This window comes from Leucoraja erinacea, chromosome 7 (genome assembly GCF_028641065.1).
Source record: "Leucoraja erinacea ecotype New England chromosome 7, Leri_hhj_1, whole genome shotgun sequence".
NCBI classification, from domain to species: Eukaryota; Metazoa; Chordata; class Chondrichthyes; order Rajiformes; family Rajidae; genus Leucoraja; species Leucoraja erinaceus.
The window spans coordinates 56,326,438-56,347,425 of record NC_073383.1 but is presented as its reverse complement, the minus strand read 5'-3'; the positions used below and the strand labels follow the sequence as shown (position 1 = coordinate 56,347,425).

Here is a 20,988-nt window from a genome sequence, read left to right as displayed (position 1 = left end):
GAGTCCAAGCAATGGGAAACATTAGTGCAGGAGTAGTATGAAGCAATTTGAAGATCGTTTTCAATTTGTGAAATTAAACTATTGTTTATCGGGAAGGACAATGAGGGTACGTGAGCAGGAGTTGATGAAAAATAAGAGGCAGTAGAATTTTGTACAGCAGTAAAGATTCGACTTAGGAGATATAGCTCTGCATTCAATACGGTCAAACAATAGCTCTGCATTCAATACCCACCAAGCTCACCACCAAACTCCACCAGCTAGGCCTCAGCTCGCCGATATGCGATTGGATCCTGAACTTTCTGACGGAGCGACTGCAGGCAGTGAGACTGGGCCCGCACCTGTGCTCCACTATCACCCTGAGCACCGGCACACCACAGGGCTGTGTACTAAGCCCCATGCTCTACTCCCTCTTCACTCACGTCTGTGTTCCTGCATTCGACACCAACACCATCGTGAAGTTTGCAGACGACACAACAGTGATTGGGCTGATCACCAACGGTGATGAAACAAAATACAGGGCGGAGGTGCAGAACCTGGCGGACTGGTGCTCACGTAACAACTTGTCACTAAACACCTCCAAGACCAAGGAGCTGATTATTGACTTCAGGAGGTCCCATAATGGAGAATATGCCCCAATCTCCATTTACGGGGAAAGTGTGGAGAGAGTGTCCAGCTTTAATTTTCTGTGCACTCACATTTCAGAGGACCTCACATGGTCCACCAACACCGCTGCGCTGGTCAAGAAGGCACAGCAACGATTGTTCTTCCTGAGGACATTAAAAAAGACTGGTCTGCTCCAACAGCTGCTGACACCATTCTAATTTCTTCTTCCTCCACTGGGAGATCACACTAAGTCTGAATCTAGTCCGTTACGATTGTGTTATATCTGTATATCCCATTCATGTGTATTCTATTTTCAGTGGAGGTAACAAGATAACTGAGAAGATGAAAACAAGTTATGAACTTAAACCTTGCTCTCTTTGTTTTCCTTACAGCTGTTATCCCATATTAAAAGTTCATCTGCGTTTATTTCCTGCAGAAGTAGTTCAATAATTGAATTCTAAATGGATTATTTGTCCACTTTGATCTATTGTAGCCGTTGGTTAAAGGCAATATTGGGTATAAAAAAGCAATGCACATTTACAATGTTGTAAAATACAATTTTTTTGGAATGCAAAATATAAACAAGAGCTTTATCTGGAAATTACGTGGTCATCTTCGCATCCAGTAGAATTCATCCTACTTTCTAATAATTTCTTACTGTCTTAAAGGATGTATGAAATAGATAACAGATAGAATTAACAAGGTGACTTTATTAGATTTTGAATTGCTTTTTCAAACATATTTCAATGATTGCTACCATTTCAACTTGCAGTATTTCAGAGGACCAGGCACAGTCGAAAAAAGCAGCAAAGAAACTACAGAAAGAAGCAGAAAAGGCAGCTAAGAAGGCAGAGAAGCAAGCCAAAGTGGTTGGTTTGAAAATACAATTAAATGCATGCAGTTGCTTCGACTAATTGTGAAATATAGTCAACTAGACGATTTTGATTTGGAGATATATACCTTTTGCCATTTTTAAATAAAAGCTAAGTTACATAATATATTGTCCAAGTTTTACAGGTTAGCATGCCTTCAATCTTGTGTTCAGTATCAAAGACAATCAACCTCTTTGTGAAGTCCACTCAAATGTGCATAGTGCAGTTGCATTGTAGATTAGAAGATTACAGCAGTTAGTGCAGGAAACACATTTGTATTTTAATTCACAAGAAGTATTTTGTGTTTTGTATTTCTCCAGTTTTTTTTACTCTTTCCCAGATGTTAGTGACATGCTGTCTCCAATTCTTTGTTGTCAGCACGTTTCTGGGGCCCTACCCAATGGATGTTCTTCATTAGCGAGCACCAACAAACTTTTTAATCATGGGAAGTATCACATCCCAATCTAATCTTTTCCTTGCCTGAAGTTCACAAAATGGATGTTTATCAACAAGTGATAAACTAGAGAGGTCCGGGATTTTGGTTTGCTTTTTCTCCTCTACATCCTCTTTCATGAGTTAAGGACCCTTTGACTCTAAATGTAGTACCACATTATCTCTTTGTCTCAGACTAGCTAACTTGTTGTGTACCAATTTAAATTATTTGGCTCAGCACAAAGCTATCAGATAATCGAGATTTTGACAAGATTGCTTTAAGAGTGCAATTTAAGGAAAATGTTTTGAAACATAATTATGATGGTAGTTCAGATTTTTGAATTAAATATAATAAACAACAAATTTGTATTATTGACTGACGATCATAAATAATGGCATGTTAAATTTGATATCAGTCTTATATTTGTGTAGTTTAATTAAAAAAGACATGATTCATGTAACTAAGATTTATTAATGTTTCTATAGGCAGCAGAAAATCAAGCAGATGAACAGGTTGGTGTATATCAAAATTAAAGATCTTAAGTTAATTTTCAATTATTAAAAATTAAATACTATAATCATTATAGTGTCATTAAATAACTTTGCAAAAGTTAATGTAAAGCACTTTACCATTAATATGTCTGAGATTTCCAATTCACATTTAAGATTGGTTAACTGGCTTTCATCAGTGGCCTACATCAGTGAGGAGATTGAGTATAGAAGTTGGGATGTTATTTTACACTTATACAAGACATTGCTGAGGCCTCGTTTTGAATATTGTTTTCAGTTTTGGTCACACAGTTATAGGAAAGATGTTAAACTCGGAAAAAGTGCAGAGAAGATTTAAGAGGATGGTGCCAGGTATTGAGGGCCTGAGCTATAGGGAGAAGCTAGGCAGGTTAGGACTTTATTCCTTGAAGCGCCAGAGGATGGGTGACCTTATAGAGGTGTACAAGTACATGAGGGGAATAGATAGGATGAATACCCAGAGTGGGGGAATCAAGAATCAGAGGTCATAGGTTTAAGGTGAGATTGGAAAGATTTAATAGGAACTTGTTGGGCAACCTTTTCACACAGTTAAATGGAATAAGCTGCCGGAGGAGGTAGTTGGTGCAGGTATTGTAACAACATTTAAAAGACATTTGACAGGTACATGAATAGGAAAGGTGTAGATGAATACGGGTCAAACTTGGCAGGTGGGACTAGTGCAGACAGAGTATCTAGATTGGCATGGGCAAGTTGGGCAGGTTTCCATGCCATAAGACACTATAACTTGCATATGGAAAAAATGTGGCAGAGACCATGTTATTATTGCTGGAAAATAGTGGGCACGTTTTTTTACCTTCCCTTCATGAACAGTTGGGGAGTGGGGAAATGGTGATAAATATGTCATGAGCAGTTTTCAGTCCATAACCATTCCCATGACCTGGGCTTAATTATATTCAATGTTCAAGTAGATTTCATGTTTTATTTTGAGAGAACACATCTGTTGTAGGCCTGTGGCTGTAAATGGATTCTGAGCTATTTTTAATTTAGGTTGAATTTCAGTCTTGGTCTTTAAAGCTGATGATGTTGCAATATCAGAATTAGCATTTGAATGTGTTTCAGCGCAATATTCTGAAAATAATTTTGACCTAATTCGTGGGCAAGACCTTGTATGTTCATTTAGTTAGGTGATTGTATTTTTTATGATTGCGCATGATGTACAATTTTTTATAAACCTCATTTGCAATAATGATAGATGTAGATGCAGTTTTGATTCTACAGTTCATTTTAAGAATCCATTGTTCTACTGATTATATTTTATGCCAAGCGCCTTATGATTTATATGAACGCATCAAATTATCAGCCATGTAATATTTATTGATTACATATAAACTTCCTGTGTATTAAAAATGGTTTCCGTTTCAGGATTTCTCTAAAGACAGATATGGAATTCTTCCAATGATACAATCACAAGAAAAGCTGGGTGAGTTTAATAATGAAGGATTTGCAAATTATGATAATGGAAAATGCGAGATGATGATTTATTTTAGAGGGCTTCAAACAAGAGGACATGACTTCAGAATTAAGGGACACAGAAGTTTAGGGGTAATTATGAGGGGGAACTTCTTTACGCAGAGAGTGGTGGCGGTGTGGAATGAGCTCCCAGTGGAAGTGGTGGAGGCAGGTTCATTAGTATCATTTAAAAATAAATTGGATAGGCATATGGATGAGAAGGGAATGGAGGGTTATGGTACGAATGCAGGCAGGTGGGACTAAGGGGAAAAAATTTGTTCGGCATGGACTTGTAGGGCCGAGATGGCCTGTTTCCGTGCTGTAATTGTTATATGGTTATATGGCTTGAGTAAAAGTCTGGCTTGAATAGTTTCAAAAAGTGGCTTTAAAATCGTTTCTTCAAACAAATTGATGTTGTTGTTCCAGTTAAAATGTCAGATACTAAAAACTGAACGATACCTTGTATTAATGTTTTCTGAGGTAGGACACAAGGATAAAGTCCCAGGTTTGATTTCTTAATAGATTGACTAACGAGTTTTTTGAAGAGGTAACGAAGGAGAATGATGAAGATAGGGCAGTGGATGTTGTTTACATGGATTTTAATATGGCTTTTGATCCCTCATTGGAGGCTGATCCAGAAGATTGAGATGTACAGGCTTCATGATGACTTTGATCGTATGAATTCAGTACTGGCTTATTCATAGAAGACAGAGGTTTGCGGTGGAAGGTAGATATTCTGGCTGAAGGTAGACACAAAAGTAGACATTCTGGCAGAATGTCTGTGACCAGTGGAATGACACAGGGTTCAGTGCTGGAACCTCTGCTGTTTGTAAATGGGTTGGTGAGTACGTTTGCTGATGACACCAAAATTGGAGGAGTTGCAGACAATGAGGAATGCTGTCAAAAGATACAGTGGGATATAGATCATCTATAGAAATGGGCAGAGAAATGGCAGATGGAGTTTAACCCAAGCAAGTGTGAGGTGTTATTCTTTGGGGGGTTGAATGTAAGGGAAAAGTATACAGTTAATGGCAAGACTCTTAAAAGCATTGATGTACAGAAGGATTTTGGAGTCCAGATTCATAACTCACTGAAGGTTGCAGCATGAGTAGATAGGATGGTAAAGAAGGTGTATGGTATGCTTGCCATATTTGCTGGGGGACTTAATTATAACAGTCAGGAAGTCATGATGCAGCTCTATAGGACTTTGATTAGGCCACATTTGGAATTTTGTGTGCAGTTGCCCCTTTACAGGGAAGATGTAAAGACTTTGGAGAGAGTACAGAGGAGCATTACCAGAATGCTGCCTGGATTAAGGTTTCAGCTATAGGGGGAGGTTGGATAGCCTTGGATTGTTTTCTCTGAATGTCTGAGATTGAGGGAAGACGATAGAAGTATATACATTTCTGAGTCCTAGATAGGGTAGGCGGCCAGAGCATTTTTCCCAGGGTGGAAATGTTCAAATAGAGGGGGAAATTTTAATGAAGATGTGTGGGGCAAGTTTTTGGGGCCTGGAACACATTACCAGAGGTGGTGGTGGTGGTGGAGGCAATTGCAATGTGAGATCGGTTTAACTTGGCATCACATTTGGCACAAACGTTGAGTGCCGAAGGGCCCGTTCCTATATTGTACTGTGCTTTGTTCAATGTTATCTGTGCATCTCTAGATTTTGCATGTCTCTGACAGAATGCTAGGCCCATAGGAAACCTTAGAATTTTTACTAATGAGAAAAATACTAACTTTTGAAGAAAGTTTAAATTATGAAGTTTAACCTTTATTGGAGTGTAGTGATCTCATCCAATATCCATATATTGAAGAAAATATGATCTGGGAGATTTTCATAAGCTGCCTAACAAGATTATATATTTTGCATGTTCATCTCAGTATCTTGTTGTTTTGATCTTTGGGATGCCACTATTTTCTGAGCTAATTGTAAAACAGTGATATCTTCTTTACGTAAAGACCGTGTGTTGGTTCATGTGAAAAGTCTGACAGAAGATAAAGCCGACCAGATGGTCTGGCTCCGCTCCAGAGTCCACACCAGCAGAGCCAAAGGTAAGAACAACGCATTGCTGTGTTGAGTTGTCTTTCCCTTTATGAGTTGGTCAACAGGAAACAGCTGACTGGAAGTAGAAAATTCTCATCATAAGAATAAGGCTTTCATAAGAAGAAAACTTACTTCAGCCCAAACAACAAATTGGATAACTTATAACTCTTGAAAATAAAATAGAAAGTATGCACAAAACCAGTTTATGTAAAACATTTGATTGATTAACACGGGTGCTTTCATTCTAGGTCATCGGGAGCAATAAGTACCTCCATTGGATTAATCCAACCACAACTATTCATTAAAAAACATGAGTACTTTGTTTCTGTTTAGATTATTGTTTGGAGCCAAGAAAGATGGTAGGGTCAGTTAACAAATATTTAAACTACCAATGTCAAGTTAAACAAATAATCGATCATTAATCAAAGTTCACTACAGACTTGGAGCTTTAGTTGGTAGTTGCGTGGAGTATCATGGAATGCTCCATGAGCTGAAAGAGCTGTCTATGGAATAAAATAAACAAAGATACCGCTAAGATTGTCATAAAAGAGAGGTGGAGGGCTTATGATATCCTGGCAAATACTTAGCTGTGGACAATTATTACAGTCATCTAAATTAGCTCTCATTTCCAGTGTCATTTCCTCAAAGGCTGCAAGAATTTCTTGACCTTTCAGCTTTCAAGAGAGGTCAAGGCTGAATTAGTCAAATATATTATTCCTGTTAATCATGTATGCTCTTATTTTTAAAAAAAAATAAAGGAGCTAGACATCAGTTCAGCGTTTAGTATATGATTATCTTTGCCAGCTATATAGTTTTACATTATGGGTGTGAATCTGATGGGTCTTGGTTATTTATGTTCCTCTAAAGTTACAGCGAAGGGGATAAAAAATTTGTGTAGCACCAACAGCCAATTAAGACTGTTCTACCTTTAAAAAAGAACACCACTTTCCCGTCCTATCCCAGATTCATTTAGTGGATTGCCTTTGTTAAATTATCTGAAATGGATTGTTGCTAATATAGCTTGCTTCCTGGCAGTGGATCTTTGATTAAACTATTTTGGCAAGCTAAGGATTGGGAAATATTTTTCCAAAAAATAAGAATTTGGTGTAAAACCTTCTGGAAATATACTTCAAATTATTGATTCGGTCTGTGAGATTCTGAGTTGACATTTCTATTTAATGTAGGAGGATATAAATGTTTTTCCACACGTGCTTCCGTCTAGTTTTAAAGAAAAAGGCAATGAATAACAAAAAAATTGTGACTCAGTTGAAAGAAACAAAAGGGTGCGCTCGGGGATCTCGTGTTATGTTACACTCAATGCAAACTATTTTTATCTTCACAGGGAAGCAGTGCTTTTTAGTTCTACGTCAGCAGCAGTTTAACATCCAAGGACTTGTGGCGGTGGGAGACCATGTGAGCAAACAGATGGTCAAATTTGCTGCAAAGTGAGTTCAGGAATTACATCCTGTTGTCCGAAGTAGAAATATGAGGAAGAACAGTGCAGGGCTATTCTGATAAATATCATTGTATGTTCACAGTTCTTAAATTGCATTCTTTTCATCTTCAAGCTGCAAAGAAACCTCAGACATATTAAAATTAATGAAACCTAGATGATTTTGAAAATTCATGCAAATTGAAACTAATCTGGTATATTATGACAGAGGGACCTAATTGATGTGTACAAAAAATGAGAACCAAGAATTGGGCAGTGAGAAGGTTTTCCCCAAAACAGAAGTGTCTGAAACTAAAAGGCAGATGTTTGAGGTTAGGGATGGGAGAATTAGAGTGGATCAAACAAATAATATTTTCACCTGTGTAGTAGTTGGATAACTGCAAAGCACTGTCTGACGTACTGACAGAGACTGTCACAACATTTAAGAAGCATCCAGATGAGCACTTGAATCACCAATGCATAGATGGCTGTCAATAAAGTTCTGTAATATGGGTTTAATACAAATGTGTCGTTGTTGATAAGCATGGACATGGGCATGTTATCATGTTGTGCTGGTCTACAATATCAATCCTTTATAGAACATAGAACAGTACAGCACAGGAACAAGCCCTTCGGTTCACAATGCCTGTGCTGAATATTATTCCAAGACCAATTCTTATCTGCTTGCACATAATCCATATCCCTCCATTCCCTGCATATCCATGTGCCTATCCAAAGCTCTTGTATCTGCCTGCACCACCATCCCCGCATCGTGCTCCAGGCACTCACCACCCTCTGTAAAACAACTCGCCTCCTTTGAACTTTACCCCTCTCGCCTTAAGCTGTGCTTTCTGGTATTTGATATTTCCATCCTAGGAAAAAAGTTCTGACTGTCTACCCAATCTATGCCTCTCAAAATTGTATACACTTCTATCAGGTATTCCCTCACTCTGGTGTTACAGAGAATGCGATCCAAGTCTGTCTAACATCTCCCGGTAGCTAATACATCCTAATACATCCTAATCCAGGCATCATCCTGGGAAATCTCCTCTGTATCCTATCCAAAGCCTTCACATCCTTCATGTAATGGGGCAATTGTTCATTATGTTTGCTTCTGGGTGAGCAACACCTTAGTTTTAAGATCCTTCTGCTTTAAATCCTTCCAAGATCATCTCACCCCAATTTATATCTGCGCTACTTTCTTCAGCTCGACAAGATAATCGTGACAGAAATAAGTCAATCCAATTTGATAAATTGCACTACTTAGTTAAGTGGAATTAATTAGAAAAGTTATTTGTGGATAGAAAGAATGTAATAAGAATGCCTCTTGCATTATATTGACCTGGTGTTGCTCTCTTCCTTCATCATCACTTTTTTCCTTATTCTGCCTTTACCAATGTCTGCTACTCTTTTCCACTGTCTACAACTCAGCCATCTATGACATGGTTGCTGGGCCGCTTACCACTATTTTTGCCAAAAAACAAATTGATAACTAGTCATTCAATTAAAATCTTTTTCTCAAGAAAATTTGAATTTTTCCACATACATAATTTTTATGATCATGACTATTTGACAAGGGGCTCAAAGCATTTTTCAACAGAAATTCAATTTCTGAATTCTAGTTTTTTTTACTTATGTATAGAAAATGAAGGTTAAAGAAAAAGCTAAAGTCTGGCATTGTATTAGATAGCTCTTTCAAGGAATGAGCGCAGTTTGGGATTCTTGGATTTTTTAAATATAGTGTACATATCGTGACGTAGTGTGTTTACAATATCTTTTAAGAATATTTTGTATCAAATTCTCTCATTTTTCAGTGGTTTCACAATTCTTCGTTTTCAAGGATTTCTTCTTAAAGAATCAACATCCTATTGTGCAATTGTATGGTTGTGTTTAAAATAGATATCCTGACGGATGTTTTTGTAAGGGTGATTACAGGTCGCTGGTCAGTAAAGGGCATTGTAAACTTATAGTTGTATGTGATTACTTTACAGCAGACTTTTTCACAGATGGCTCTGCTTGATTGTGTTAAACTGATATGGCTGGCTTAACAGACGCGACAGGAAATTTAGTTGCACCTGTCTCAGTTCATAAGCGGTATTTTTGTATGGGAGTGATCACAGATTAAACGGAAGGGTACTAGTTAGAAAAATGTGTTGTGTCTGTATGTGCCTATAATATACGCACTGCCTGCTCATGCAAGAAATGCCCACTTAAAGAAAGGACAAATGTCTGAATGTGTATTTTATTAATTAGAACATAGAACAGTACATCATAAGAACAGACCCTTTGGCCTACAAAGTCTATGCTGAACATGATTCTCTTAGAATCACATGGTAAATTTAAAGTCTCCTCATATTGTTAAAAAAAGTTATGGATTTAGCTCTCATTGCTATTTCTGTTCGGGCAACTATTTAGCCTAAAAGCCCACTTAATTTGGTGTTTTGGTAATAACACATCTACCTTCTGTCCCATACCCCCACCACCCTTTGTATAAAAAAGATACCCCTCAGATTCCTATTAAATCTTTTCCCCTTCACCGTAAACCAATGTCCTCTTATCCTTGATTCGCCTACTCGGGGCAAGAGACTCTATGCATCTACCCGATCTATTCCTCTCATGATTTTTTATACCTCTATAAGATCACCACTCATCCTGCGCTCCAAGGAATGAGTCCCAGTCTACTCAACCTCTCCCGATAGCTCCGATCCTCTGGCAACATCCTCGTAAATCTTCTCTGTATCCTTTCCAGCTTGACAATATCTTTCCTACAACATGGTGCCTCATCGAACGTCTTATACAACTGAAATGTGACCTCCCAACTTCGATACTCGATAATCCGACTGATGAAGGTCAATGTGTCAAATGCCTTTTTGACCACCCTACCTACCTGCAACTCCACCTTCAAGGAACCATGCACCTGCACTCCTAGATCCCTCTGCTCTACAACACTCCCCAGACCCCTACCATTCACCGTGTAGGTCCAGCCCATGTTAGGCTTCCCAAAATGCCACACATCGCATATCTCGCTATTAAATTCCATCAACCATTCCTCAGCCCACCTGGCCAATCGATCTTGATCCTGCAGTAATTTTTCACAACCATCTTCACTATCTGCAAAACCACCCACTTTTGTATCAGACATTTCCATATAATCTCATGTAACGATTCTGCTTGCTGCACCTCTAGATAAATCTTTTATTTCATTATTTATCACATTACAACGCTTTTTGGTTTCAATTCCACTAGCATCTATGGTATTATGGGCTTTCCTTATTGGTCTCCTGCCCATCCTCCTTTCTATCCCTAAACCTTGAAACCATTATATTAAACTATCAACATTTGTTCCAATTAAGATGAAAGATGTTTCATTCTACAATTGCAAGGTTTATATGAAATTCAAACAGGGATAGGAAAGATTAAGAGGACCATGAACCAAATGCAGGCAAATGGAACTAGATTAGGTGGATAATTTGGTCAAGTTGGGTCAAAGGGTCTATTTCCATATGACACAGCAACTCTATGACACTGACATTTCTGCCAATTTCTGTTTTATTTACATAATTATGACTGTCACTAATATTGTATTAGTGAATAATTCTCCTTTTAAAGATACAATTGTATGTATAGGCAGCATATAATGTAACATGCTTCACAGTTCCATGGCACTGATGTAATTGAACTCTACTTCATATGTAAGCCTGAATGGCTGCTGCCTTTGGCAGCTTCAATTAATGGAATTCATTAGGTGCCAATGAAAATGATTTTGTCTTCTAACCACCCTGATTTTTTTTTTCCATCACAATTTTAATTAACAATAGAAAATTACCCAAAATACCTATTTACGTGGAATAGGGGCATGGACCCACAAGTAAGGAAAGAAAACATGGATGCTCTTAAGGACGCTCTGAGCGTCTAAGAGGCTTTTAGAAAGGCATGTGGATATGCAGGGTATGGGGGGATATGGATTATGCACAGGCAAATAAGAGTTGATCTTGGCATCATGTTAGGCACAGACTTTGCGGGTAAATGGCCTGTTCCTGTGCTGTACATGCTATAATGTTCTATTATATAGATTGGAAATGCTCTGCTAAATCATAGTACTTTATTCTATCTGTTAGCATTAACAAAGAGAGTATTGTGGACGTAGAAGGTTATGTTCGGAAGGTGAATCAGAAAATAGAAAGCTGTTCCCAGCGTGATGTTGAGCTCCACATTGAGAAAGTAAGTACCATGCGAAGCTGTAAGATGTGTTGCTTACTGAGTTAGCTGCTGTCTAATAATCTAGTTTTGTGTGGTGAGAATATTATAAAAGACATGTACATTTTTGTTGAATCCCTTGTTCAAGTAAAAGTTCCCTTCTTCAAATAAAAGTAACTTGAAACACTCAAATACACAATTCAAGTAAGAACAATTCTCAGGTAAGGTCATTAACCTGAGTGCTTAACTCAGTTCCGTTTCTTGTAGGTTTTCAGATTATCTTCTGACTTGGAAGGTGGCTGTTGAGCCCATTGATTTTTATGCCAGCTCTCAGAGCAACCCATTCCCCTCTGATTTCCATGCAATTTATTTATCTCTCATGACTGTCAACTCCATCCTGTTTTTCCTTCCACCCATCTGCACGTGGGGTAATTTCCAGTAGCCAGTTAACTCGCCAACCAGTACATTTTTGGGATATGGGAGGAAGTGTGGGCTCCTGAGGGAATCTCACCTTGTAGGAGGGAAAAGGATCCGCACCAACTGCAGGGAATGTTAGGATAAAATCAGGTGTTTAAATTGGAGAATTAAATGTTCACACCATTCGGTTGTAAGCTACACAAGCAGAATTGAGGTGCCGTTTCTCCAGTTTTAGTGTTGCCTCACTCTGGCAATGGAGGAAACCTAGGATAGAAAGGTCAGTATGGACCTGTTGAATTTGGATGCTGGATGCGTGGAAAGTGAAGGCCAAGGGAATTGTGTACTTTTGAATGGAGCAGGGAGGTGTGAGCAAGGGTGCAGGAAATTGCATAAAATGCCTTCATGGCCCTGTCGACTATAGTAGAGAGGAATTCAAAATTAAGGAAGAAGGATAATACCTCGCATAATCCGTGTTGAAAGTCTGATCATTGATGTAGATAAGGACATGGAGCAACTAGTAGAATGCAATGGAGTCCTTGCAGGAGGTAAAAGTGGGAATAGGTATAGTCAAGATTTTTGTGTGGGTCTGAGCTTGTAATGGATGTTTGCCACAGCCTTGGAGATAGAAAGATCCAGAAAGGGAAAGACATGAAGGGGATTTATATGGATGTTTTCTTTAGAAATGAATCCTGGGAAGATGAGGGTAAGATGGAAATTGGCAGTATAAGTAATTACATTTTTGAGTTCTGCAGGAAAGTAGAAAGGACTGAAAAGGGGACATTTTTTCTGCCTTAATGTTGTTTTTTAATTAACATGCTGTACGTTGAACTAAATATCCCAGAAATTCTCCATATTGGTTTATAGAAAATATATCAGAGCTGCTTAATGTTGATTCATCTGTTTTCAGGGATATATATTTGGAAATCACAATACTATTTAGTGTACAATTCAATTTGTTGTACCCGAGATCTTTTATTTGAAGATCTATCTCTATTTATTTATCTATCTGTTCATGCTATCATTTTATTGCTATCCTAATGTTCATCATTTACTTTCAGATCTTTGTTGTAAGTGCAGCTGAACCACGCCTTCCTCTGCAGCTGGATGATGCAGTGCGACCTGAGACGGGCGATGAGGCAAGTCTGTTCTATTCTCTATACATGTTGGTGCTGTATTTTATGATTTAGCACCCACTGAGTTCCACACAGTTCTCCGAGCATTGTAACTTTTCTTCACTTTGCTTGGATATATTTATTTAAAATGTAACAAATGCATTCCATTTATTTCAACAAGTTAAACTCAGTTTGCACATATGTTTGTGCAAACACATGATCTTTACTCAGAGAGTGGTAGCTGTGTGGAATGAGCTTCCAGTGAAGGTGGTGGAGGCAGGTTCGTTTTTATCATTTAAAAATAAATTGGATAGTTATATGGATGGGAAGGGAATGGAGGGTTATGGTCTGAGCGCAGGTATATGGGACATGGGGAGATTATGTGTTCGGCACGGACTAGAAGGGTCGAGATGGCCTGTTTCCGTGCTGTAATTGTTATATGGTTATATATGTTTGCTAGATTTAATTGTTTAAATAGATTTGAATGTCTGTGTTCCCCTCCTCCCTTTCTCTCTTTTCATTACTCTATCAATCTGTTGGCCATCCTTTCACATATATTCTCTCCGTCCTTTACATCCCCCCCCCCCCCCCCCCCCATCCTCTGCAACTTTAAATGTATTTGCCTTTTTCAATTTCCCAATTCTGACAGTCTTTGATCTTAAAGTTTATTGTTTACACAAATGCTATCTGATCTGCTTACTGTTCACAATAATTCATGTTTTTCTCTCATCTTTGCTCTGATGCAGTCACCAGAACCACGTCTTTATAAATGTGACTAAAAATAATAATTTGCTAACAATTCTAAATTATATAGGCTCACTAAATTTGTAATTCACACCAAAAAATCTTATTACAGTAACTTAAGTTGAATATTTCACCAAGACTGTTTTAAATGTTCTCGCTGAGATTGACACTAATAATTAGACTCTGTTCTAACATTAGATCCTTAAGAAGTAAATCAAATTATACATTATTTTTGATAGCATTTTACAGTACCTGTACATTTGTGGTAAACACATTTTTAACCATTCATAATTTACCACTATTAAAACTGATGTATTTGGTATGTTAATTTTGACTTTATTGGGAAATTGATGAGAAGTTACTTATCAACGAGAATTGCAACAAAACAGTAATATTATAAACAATTCTTCACTGAGACTTCAATATAAATTACTTTTAGAGCTCCAAGTACATGTATCATATTTTTATTATTAATATTTATTACATTTCATCAAGTTTGAATGTTTGTGACGTTCAATTATAAAATAGAAATGGTCTCAGTAAAAGTAACAAAAATAATATTCAAATGGCAGCATATTTGATTTTTGTCACTTGGCTTAGTGGCATAACATAGAAGACAGACAAAAATCTGGAATAATACATCTGAGTTATAGAAGCTTGATTAAACTCATTAAAAACAGCCTTAATGGCCTCTTAAAAGATAAAATGGTATTTGATTTGTGATACTGCAGAACTGTGATAAGATGCAGATTGGTGTTAAAACAGTGCTGCCTTTTTCTGCTCATATTTTCCCATCATACTGGATGCAGGAAATTGATTAGGTGTTTCCTCTGTCATTATTATTATCTTTCTCACGCACTAAACTAATGGGTTGTTCATTGATAATAACTGTAATAATAATAATCCATTCATTTCAATAGGTGACAACAGGAAAGTCTTGACCATAGTTTTCATAATTTAGAAACGAGGAAACCATTTAGAACCATTTTGAGATAATTTAATCAAAAATAAACCAGTCTGAAGAAGGGTCCCAACCCGAAACATCACCAAACCATTTTCTCCAGAGATGCTGCCTGACCAGCTACGTTACTCCAGCACTTTGTAGCTTTCATCATTTGACCAATTGGGATTGGCCAATTTTTTTATTTTAATTTGATATCTAAATATTGTAAGCATTTAGAATTTTGGGAATGGGGCAAACAGAATTGGCATTTAGTTTCTGTTAAAATATCCCCTTTTACTTGTATAACATTAGACGTGGAAATAAGATTCAGTTGATAAGCTTATTGATACCATTGATCATTTAATCTATGGGACATATTCGAACACCAGGATCTGGAAACATTCACAGGAACGGTACTGGACTATATTATTGCCATAGAGGGAGTGCAGAGAAGGTTCACCAGACTGATTCCTGGGATGTCAGGACTGTCTTATGAAGAAAGACTGGATAGACTTGGTTTATACTCTCTAGAGTTTAGGAGATTGAGAGGGGATCTTATAGAAACTTACAAAATTCTTAAGGGGTTGGACAGGCTAGATGCAGGAAGATTGTTCCCGATGTTGGGGAAGTCCAGGACAAGGGGTCACAGCTTAAGGATAAGGGGAAAATCCTTTAAAACCGAGATGAGGAGAACTTTTTTCACACAGAGAGTGGGTGAATCTCTGGAACTCTCTGCCACAGAGGGTAGTTGAGGCCAGTTCATTGGCTATATTTAAGAGGGAGTTAGATGTGGCCCTTGTGGCCGGGGGGATCAGAGGGTATGGAGAGAAGGCAGGTACGGGATACTGAGTTGGATGATCAGCCATGATCATATTAAATGGCGGTGCAGGTTCGAAGGGCCGAATGGCCTACTCCTGCACCTAATTTCTATGTTTCTATGTTTCTATATCAAGTTCTGCATCGGAAACGTGACTGTGGACAAACACATCCGTGTTTTCCCAAACCAGAAACCCTGGATGTCCAGCCAGGTCCGCACACTCCTCAGAGCCCGCGATGCTGCCTTCAGGTCAGGTGACAGAGCTCTGTACAGGGCTGCTCGATCCGATCTGAAAAGTGGAATTAAAAAAGCCAAGGCGGACCATAAGAGGAGCATAGAGTCCCACCTGTCCAGCAATAATACACGGGAGGTATGGCGGGGCATACAAGACATCACAAACTACAGAGGCTGTGCCACAACGACAGAAGACCTGAGTGCGTCGCTGGCAGAGAAGCTAAATTGCTTCTTTTCCCGCTTTGAAACATCACAACAGTAGCACTCATCTGCTACAGCCCTGCTCCCACCCTCACCTAGCTCCTGTACTACTTCACTCACTGTAAGGGAGCACGATGTCGGACGGGTACTCCTGGCAGTGAACCCCAAGAAGGCTACCGGCCCAGATGGAGTACCTGGTAAGGTGCTCAAAGCGTGTGCCCACCAGCTCACCGTCATCTTCACCAGAATCTTCAACCTCTCCCTGGACCAGGCAGTTATCCCGTCCTGCCTAAAATCAGCCACAATCGTCCCAGTGCCGAAGAAGTCTCCCATCACCAGCCTAAATGACTACCGTCCCGTGGCCCTCACTCCGGTAATCACGAAGTGCTTCGAGAGATTGGTCCTCCAGCACATCAAGGACTATCTCCCTCCAGACTTCGACCCCCACCAATTCGCCTATCGCACAAACAGATCCACAGAAGACGCCATCACCGTAGCTCTCCACTCTGTGCTGAGCCACCTGGAGCAGGGGCAGAGCTACGTCCGGATGCTCTTTGTGGATTACAGCTCAGCTTTCAATACTATCATTCCGGACATTCTCATCGACAAACTGGTCACTCTCGGCCTCCCCACTCTCACATGTGCCTGGATAAAGGACTTCCTCACCAACCGGCCCCAGACTGTGAGACTCGGCCCCCACCTCTCCTCCACTCGCATGCTGAGTACCGGCTCCCCACAGGGCTGTGTGCTAAGCCCCCTCCTATACAGTCTCTACACCCACGACTGTAGTCCGGCCCACAACAACAACCGCATCGTCAAGTTTGCTGACGACACTACAGTAGTCAGACTCATCTCAAGAGGAGACGAGGCAGCCTACAGAGAGGAAGTCCTGAAGTTGACAGCCTGGTGCTCAGAAAACAACCTGGCTCTGAACACCAAAAAAACAAAAGAGCTCATTGTCGACTTCAGGAGGCACAGCACCGACTTAGCCCCCCCCCCCCCCCCCCCCATACATCAACGGCGAGTGTGTGGAGAGGGTCTACACCTTCCGGTTTCTCGGCGTCCTCATCTCCGCTGACATCTCCTGGACAGACAACATCACAGCGGTTATCAAGAAAACTCAGCAGCGGCTGCACTTCCTGAGGGTCCTCAGGAAGCACAACCTGGACTCCAACCTGCTGCTGACCTTCTACCGCTTGTCCATTGAGAGCCTGCTGACATACTGCATTACAGCATGGTATGGCAGCTGCACCATGGCAGACAGGGAGAGGCTTCAGAGGGTAGTTAGGGCAGCACAGAAGATCATTGGCTGCCCTCTCCCCTCTCTGATGGACATTTACACCTCCCGCTGCCTCAGCAGGGCGAAGAACATCATCAAGGACAGCTCCCATCCTGCATTTGGTCTGTTCGACCTGCTTCCCTTAGGGAGGCGCTATAGGTGCATCAGAACAAGGACAAACAGATTCAAGAACAGTTGCTTTCCAAAAGCCATAACCTCCCTGAACTCACACATGTATTGACTTCACAGCCAAACCCCCGGACTTCCATCTATCCACCTACTGTAATTTGTACTGTAACTGTATATGTATATAGGAATCCTATTTATTCACTCTATTCATTCATTGTCTTTTTATAGATATGTATATAGCGCCGCAGAACTGTGCACCTTATTCCCCCCCCCCTGTTTTGTTTTTGTTTTTGATTAATTACATGTCTGCACTGAGTAGGAGCTGCTTTTAATCTCATTGTACATGTGTATAGTGACAATAAAATGGCATTCATTCATTCATTTATTAATATGTATTTTAATATTTCTATATAGGAAGGACGGGCCACTGTCAACCAAGATACAAGACTTGATAATCGGATAATTGATCTACGGGTAAGTTGCGAGCTGCATTGTTCAACAGCCTTCTTAATATTTGCTCACATAAGTAATAATAGATTTTTTTTTCTTGCTGCCTTTTAACTTACCTAACTTGCCTAGTAGTCCACAGGGTGCAACCAGGGCAGCACAGTTGCACAGCCGGTAGAGCTACTGCCTCACATGGCCAAAGCCCGGGTCTCAATCCTGACGTCGGTTGCTATCGATGTGAGTTTGTACATTCTCCCTGTGACCATGTGGGTTTCCTTCAGGTGCTCCAGTTTACCCTCTCATCCCAAAGACGTACGGGTTTGTAGATAATTGGCCTCTGTAAATTGCCGCTAGTGTGTATGGAGTGGATGCAAAAGTGGAATAACAGAACAAGTGTAAATGGGTGATCGATGGTTGGTGTTATATTCCGGAAGGCAGAATGAATAACAACTTACAGGCAGGTTGCCTGGATCACGAGTGAGGGGTTTATTACCCAACATTCCCTGCTTATAATCGAACACCAACTCATTAACATAAACATGAATATGCATGAATATATTACAGTTGGCATGGACTCGATAGGCTAGAGGGTCTGTTTCCATACTGTACCTTTCAACCAATCAGTGACTGGTTTATATGAACAGAGTTCCCACATAATTCGTGGCATCAGTAAATCAATGAACGGTTAACTTTGTTGGTATAAAATATTTACAGTGTGAATTTTCTCAGTTATCTGAGTATAGACTTTTCAAAGAACAACTGTTATAAGGTCTCAAATGATGTAGCCTACAAGAAAAGCACTTCTCACTCAGTGCCTCATAAGTAACCTGACAACTTCCAACAAGCAGGGTGCCCATAGCGTTTGGTCTGCGTTAGAATTGTGAAGAGACTCTCGGCAACTCTGAAAGAAAGTACCAGGACTTATTTGGTGATGACCAGAAACTCCAGGAGTTAATTAACCACAATTAGGTTGGCACCTTCAATAGTCCTCCAGATGGGCTTTTCTTTTTCCTTGAGCAAGCTACTCCAAAGCCCTGGTGACCTAAAGAAACAGATGGTTTGAAAGAGTAAAGGAGATTCAACAGCAATCTACCTTTCTCAAAATGTATGGATCCTTCAGAGTTATCAATATCATGTAAAACCCAAACAATCAAGATCTTCCCCGCTGAAAGCCAAGAAGAGAGTAGACTCATTGAAGACAGGAAGACAGTCAGTGAGTTTTGAATATTTAAGGAACTCATCAGCTGCGGCTCTGCCTTACCTCGCAGAACATCATCTGGTTTAGTCTTCCCAGCCAGCTCATACTGACAAAATGTTCAAAAGGCCTTGTGTCAGTGAAAAAATACCAGCCTCCAGAGCATATGGCGTTTCTGCTGAAGGTCTAAAACGTAAGAGAGAAGCAGCAAGCAAAATATCCGCACCAACAGGAATCTCTGGCCTGTGACTAATCAAAATGGAGTAAAGAGCATCTGGAACCAGGAATCTTTTTGTCAAAAACAACAAAAATGGCAGAAAAATAATAAATCTTCCTAAACAAACAACCCACCATGAAGCACCTTCTACAAAATAGGTCACCAAAAAGAACACATTTCCAGCTTTTATTGTAAATTGATAGGCACTTCCCACTTCTAAATAAAAGTAAGCAGCCTTTGCCTTATCAAACTATTTCGTAATCTAAAAATCACTGATTTTTCTTTATTGTCTACTTGGTGTAAATAGTTCCAAAGTCTCGAATTCTGAACTCTGAACTAGAACTTATCACCTGTAGTTATGTGGAATCATTACATTGCATGGAAGGAACCATTCAGCAAATGGGTGCTCCACTCATTCTTTCAAAGAACATCCATTTAATCCCAATATACCTGCTGTTTCCCAATGTCTTACAGGATATTCCAGAGATGGTTTTATTGGCATGTTGTGGTTGTCAGCATCCATATAGACATAATGACACCCATTGACGTCTTTAAGGAGTGTTGTGGTGTATTTAGACTTTCAGAAAGCTTTTGATAAGATGATTAAAGTGCACTGTATTGGTGTAGGTTAGTCATTAGTTTAAGAACAGAAAATAATAGAAATAAACAGCATTCATTTACGGATTGAGAGAATAATCTTCAGATAGTAAGGGATCTGATTTGGAGCCACAGAGGTTCATATTCTACAATTATCTGGATGAGACGATTAAATGTAATAGGTACAAGTTTGGGTGCTAGGCAATATAAGCTATGAGAAGAATGCAGCCAAGGTTTGCAGAATATTAGTAGGATAAATGAATATGGAAGATCAATGAGTTGACAGTTGCACATGGTACAAGGAAACAGAAAAGACAAGAAAGTGCAGATGCGAGAAATGTAAATAAAAAGTGCTGGACATGGTGATGGGTATATGGAACGAGCTGCCAGAGGAGGCAGTTGAGCCAGATACTATTACACAATTAAAAGACATTTGGACAGATACATCAAAAGGAATGGTTTAGAGGGATATGGACCCACGCGGGAAATTGGGACCTGCGTAGATGGCGACCTTCGTCAGCATAGGCAACTTGGACCAAAGGGACTGTTTTTGTGCTGTATGATGCAATGGCTCTAAATACTCAGAAAATCCAGCGGCATTTGTGGGGAGCGAAATGGAGATTGATGACATTTCAGAAAACTCAAAGCTCAAATATGTTTTAAGTTGAAGGAAAGTGGTGGTTGGAGAGAGCAAAGGGAATGTCTATGATAAGAAATCAGGAAGGAGTGGATGGCACAAGTGGGGGTTGTCATTAGGTCATAAGTGATAGGAGTAGAATTCAAGGTTCTTTTTAGTACCATCATCTCTATCATATGTCCTGCCCCCAGCACCAGCTTAACTCGGTCCCCTGCTAAGTGCAAGGAATTTACTACATTTTTCATCAGCAAAGTTAAGAACATCAGATCGAATATTTCCCCTCCTATCCGTGACCTGGCTGTCTCATTGGTCTGGTCTTCAAATTTAGACTGTTTCCAACCCGTTACTCTACCATCCCTTGTAAAACTGGTCGCCACCATGAAACCTACTACCTGCCCCCTCGACGTTGGTCCCTCTGCCCTTCTGAAGGATGTCATT

The 20,988-nt window shown here is 39.7% G+C and overlaps 1 protein-coding gene across 2 annotated transcripts in view; it reads left to right on the top strand.

Annotated features, from left to right (window-relative positions):
• The window catches only part of dars1 (aspartyl-tRNA synthetase 1), a 55,558-nt gene that overhangs the window by 9,226 nt on the left and 25,344 nt on the right, over nt 1-20,988 (top strand). The window contains exons 2-9 of one of the 2 annotated variants that reach the window (XM_055638647.1): nt 1,376-1,472; nt 2,394-2,420; nt 3,819-3,876; nt 5,868-5,960; nt 7,295-7,397; nt 11,503-11,605; nt 13,057-13,134; nt 17,872-17,931. In XM_055638647.1, the coding sequence (XP_055494622.1) occupies nt 1,376-1,472; nt 2,394-2,420; nt 3,819-3,876; nt 5,868-5,960; nt 7,295-7,397; nt 11,503-11,605; nt 13,057-13,134; nt 17,872-17,931 (619 nt within the window). Of the gene's footprint in view, nt 1-1,375; nt 1,473-2,393; nt 2,421-3,818; nt 3,877-5,867; nt 5,961-7,294; nt 7,398-11,502; nt 11,606-13,056; nt 13,139-17,871; nt 17,932-20,988 lie in introns of both variants that reach the window. The other variant, XM_055638648.1, reaches the window with a different exon arrangement.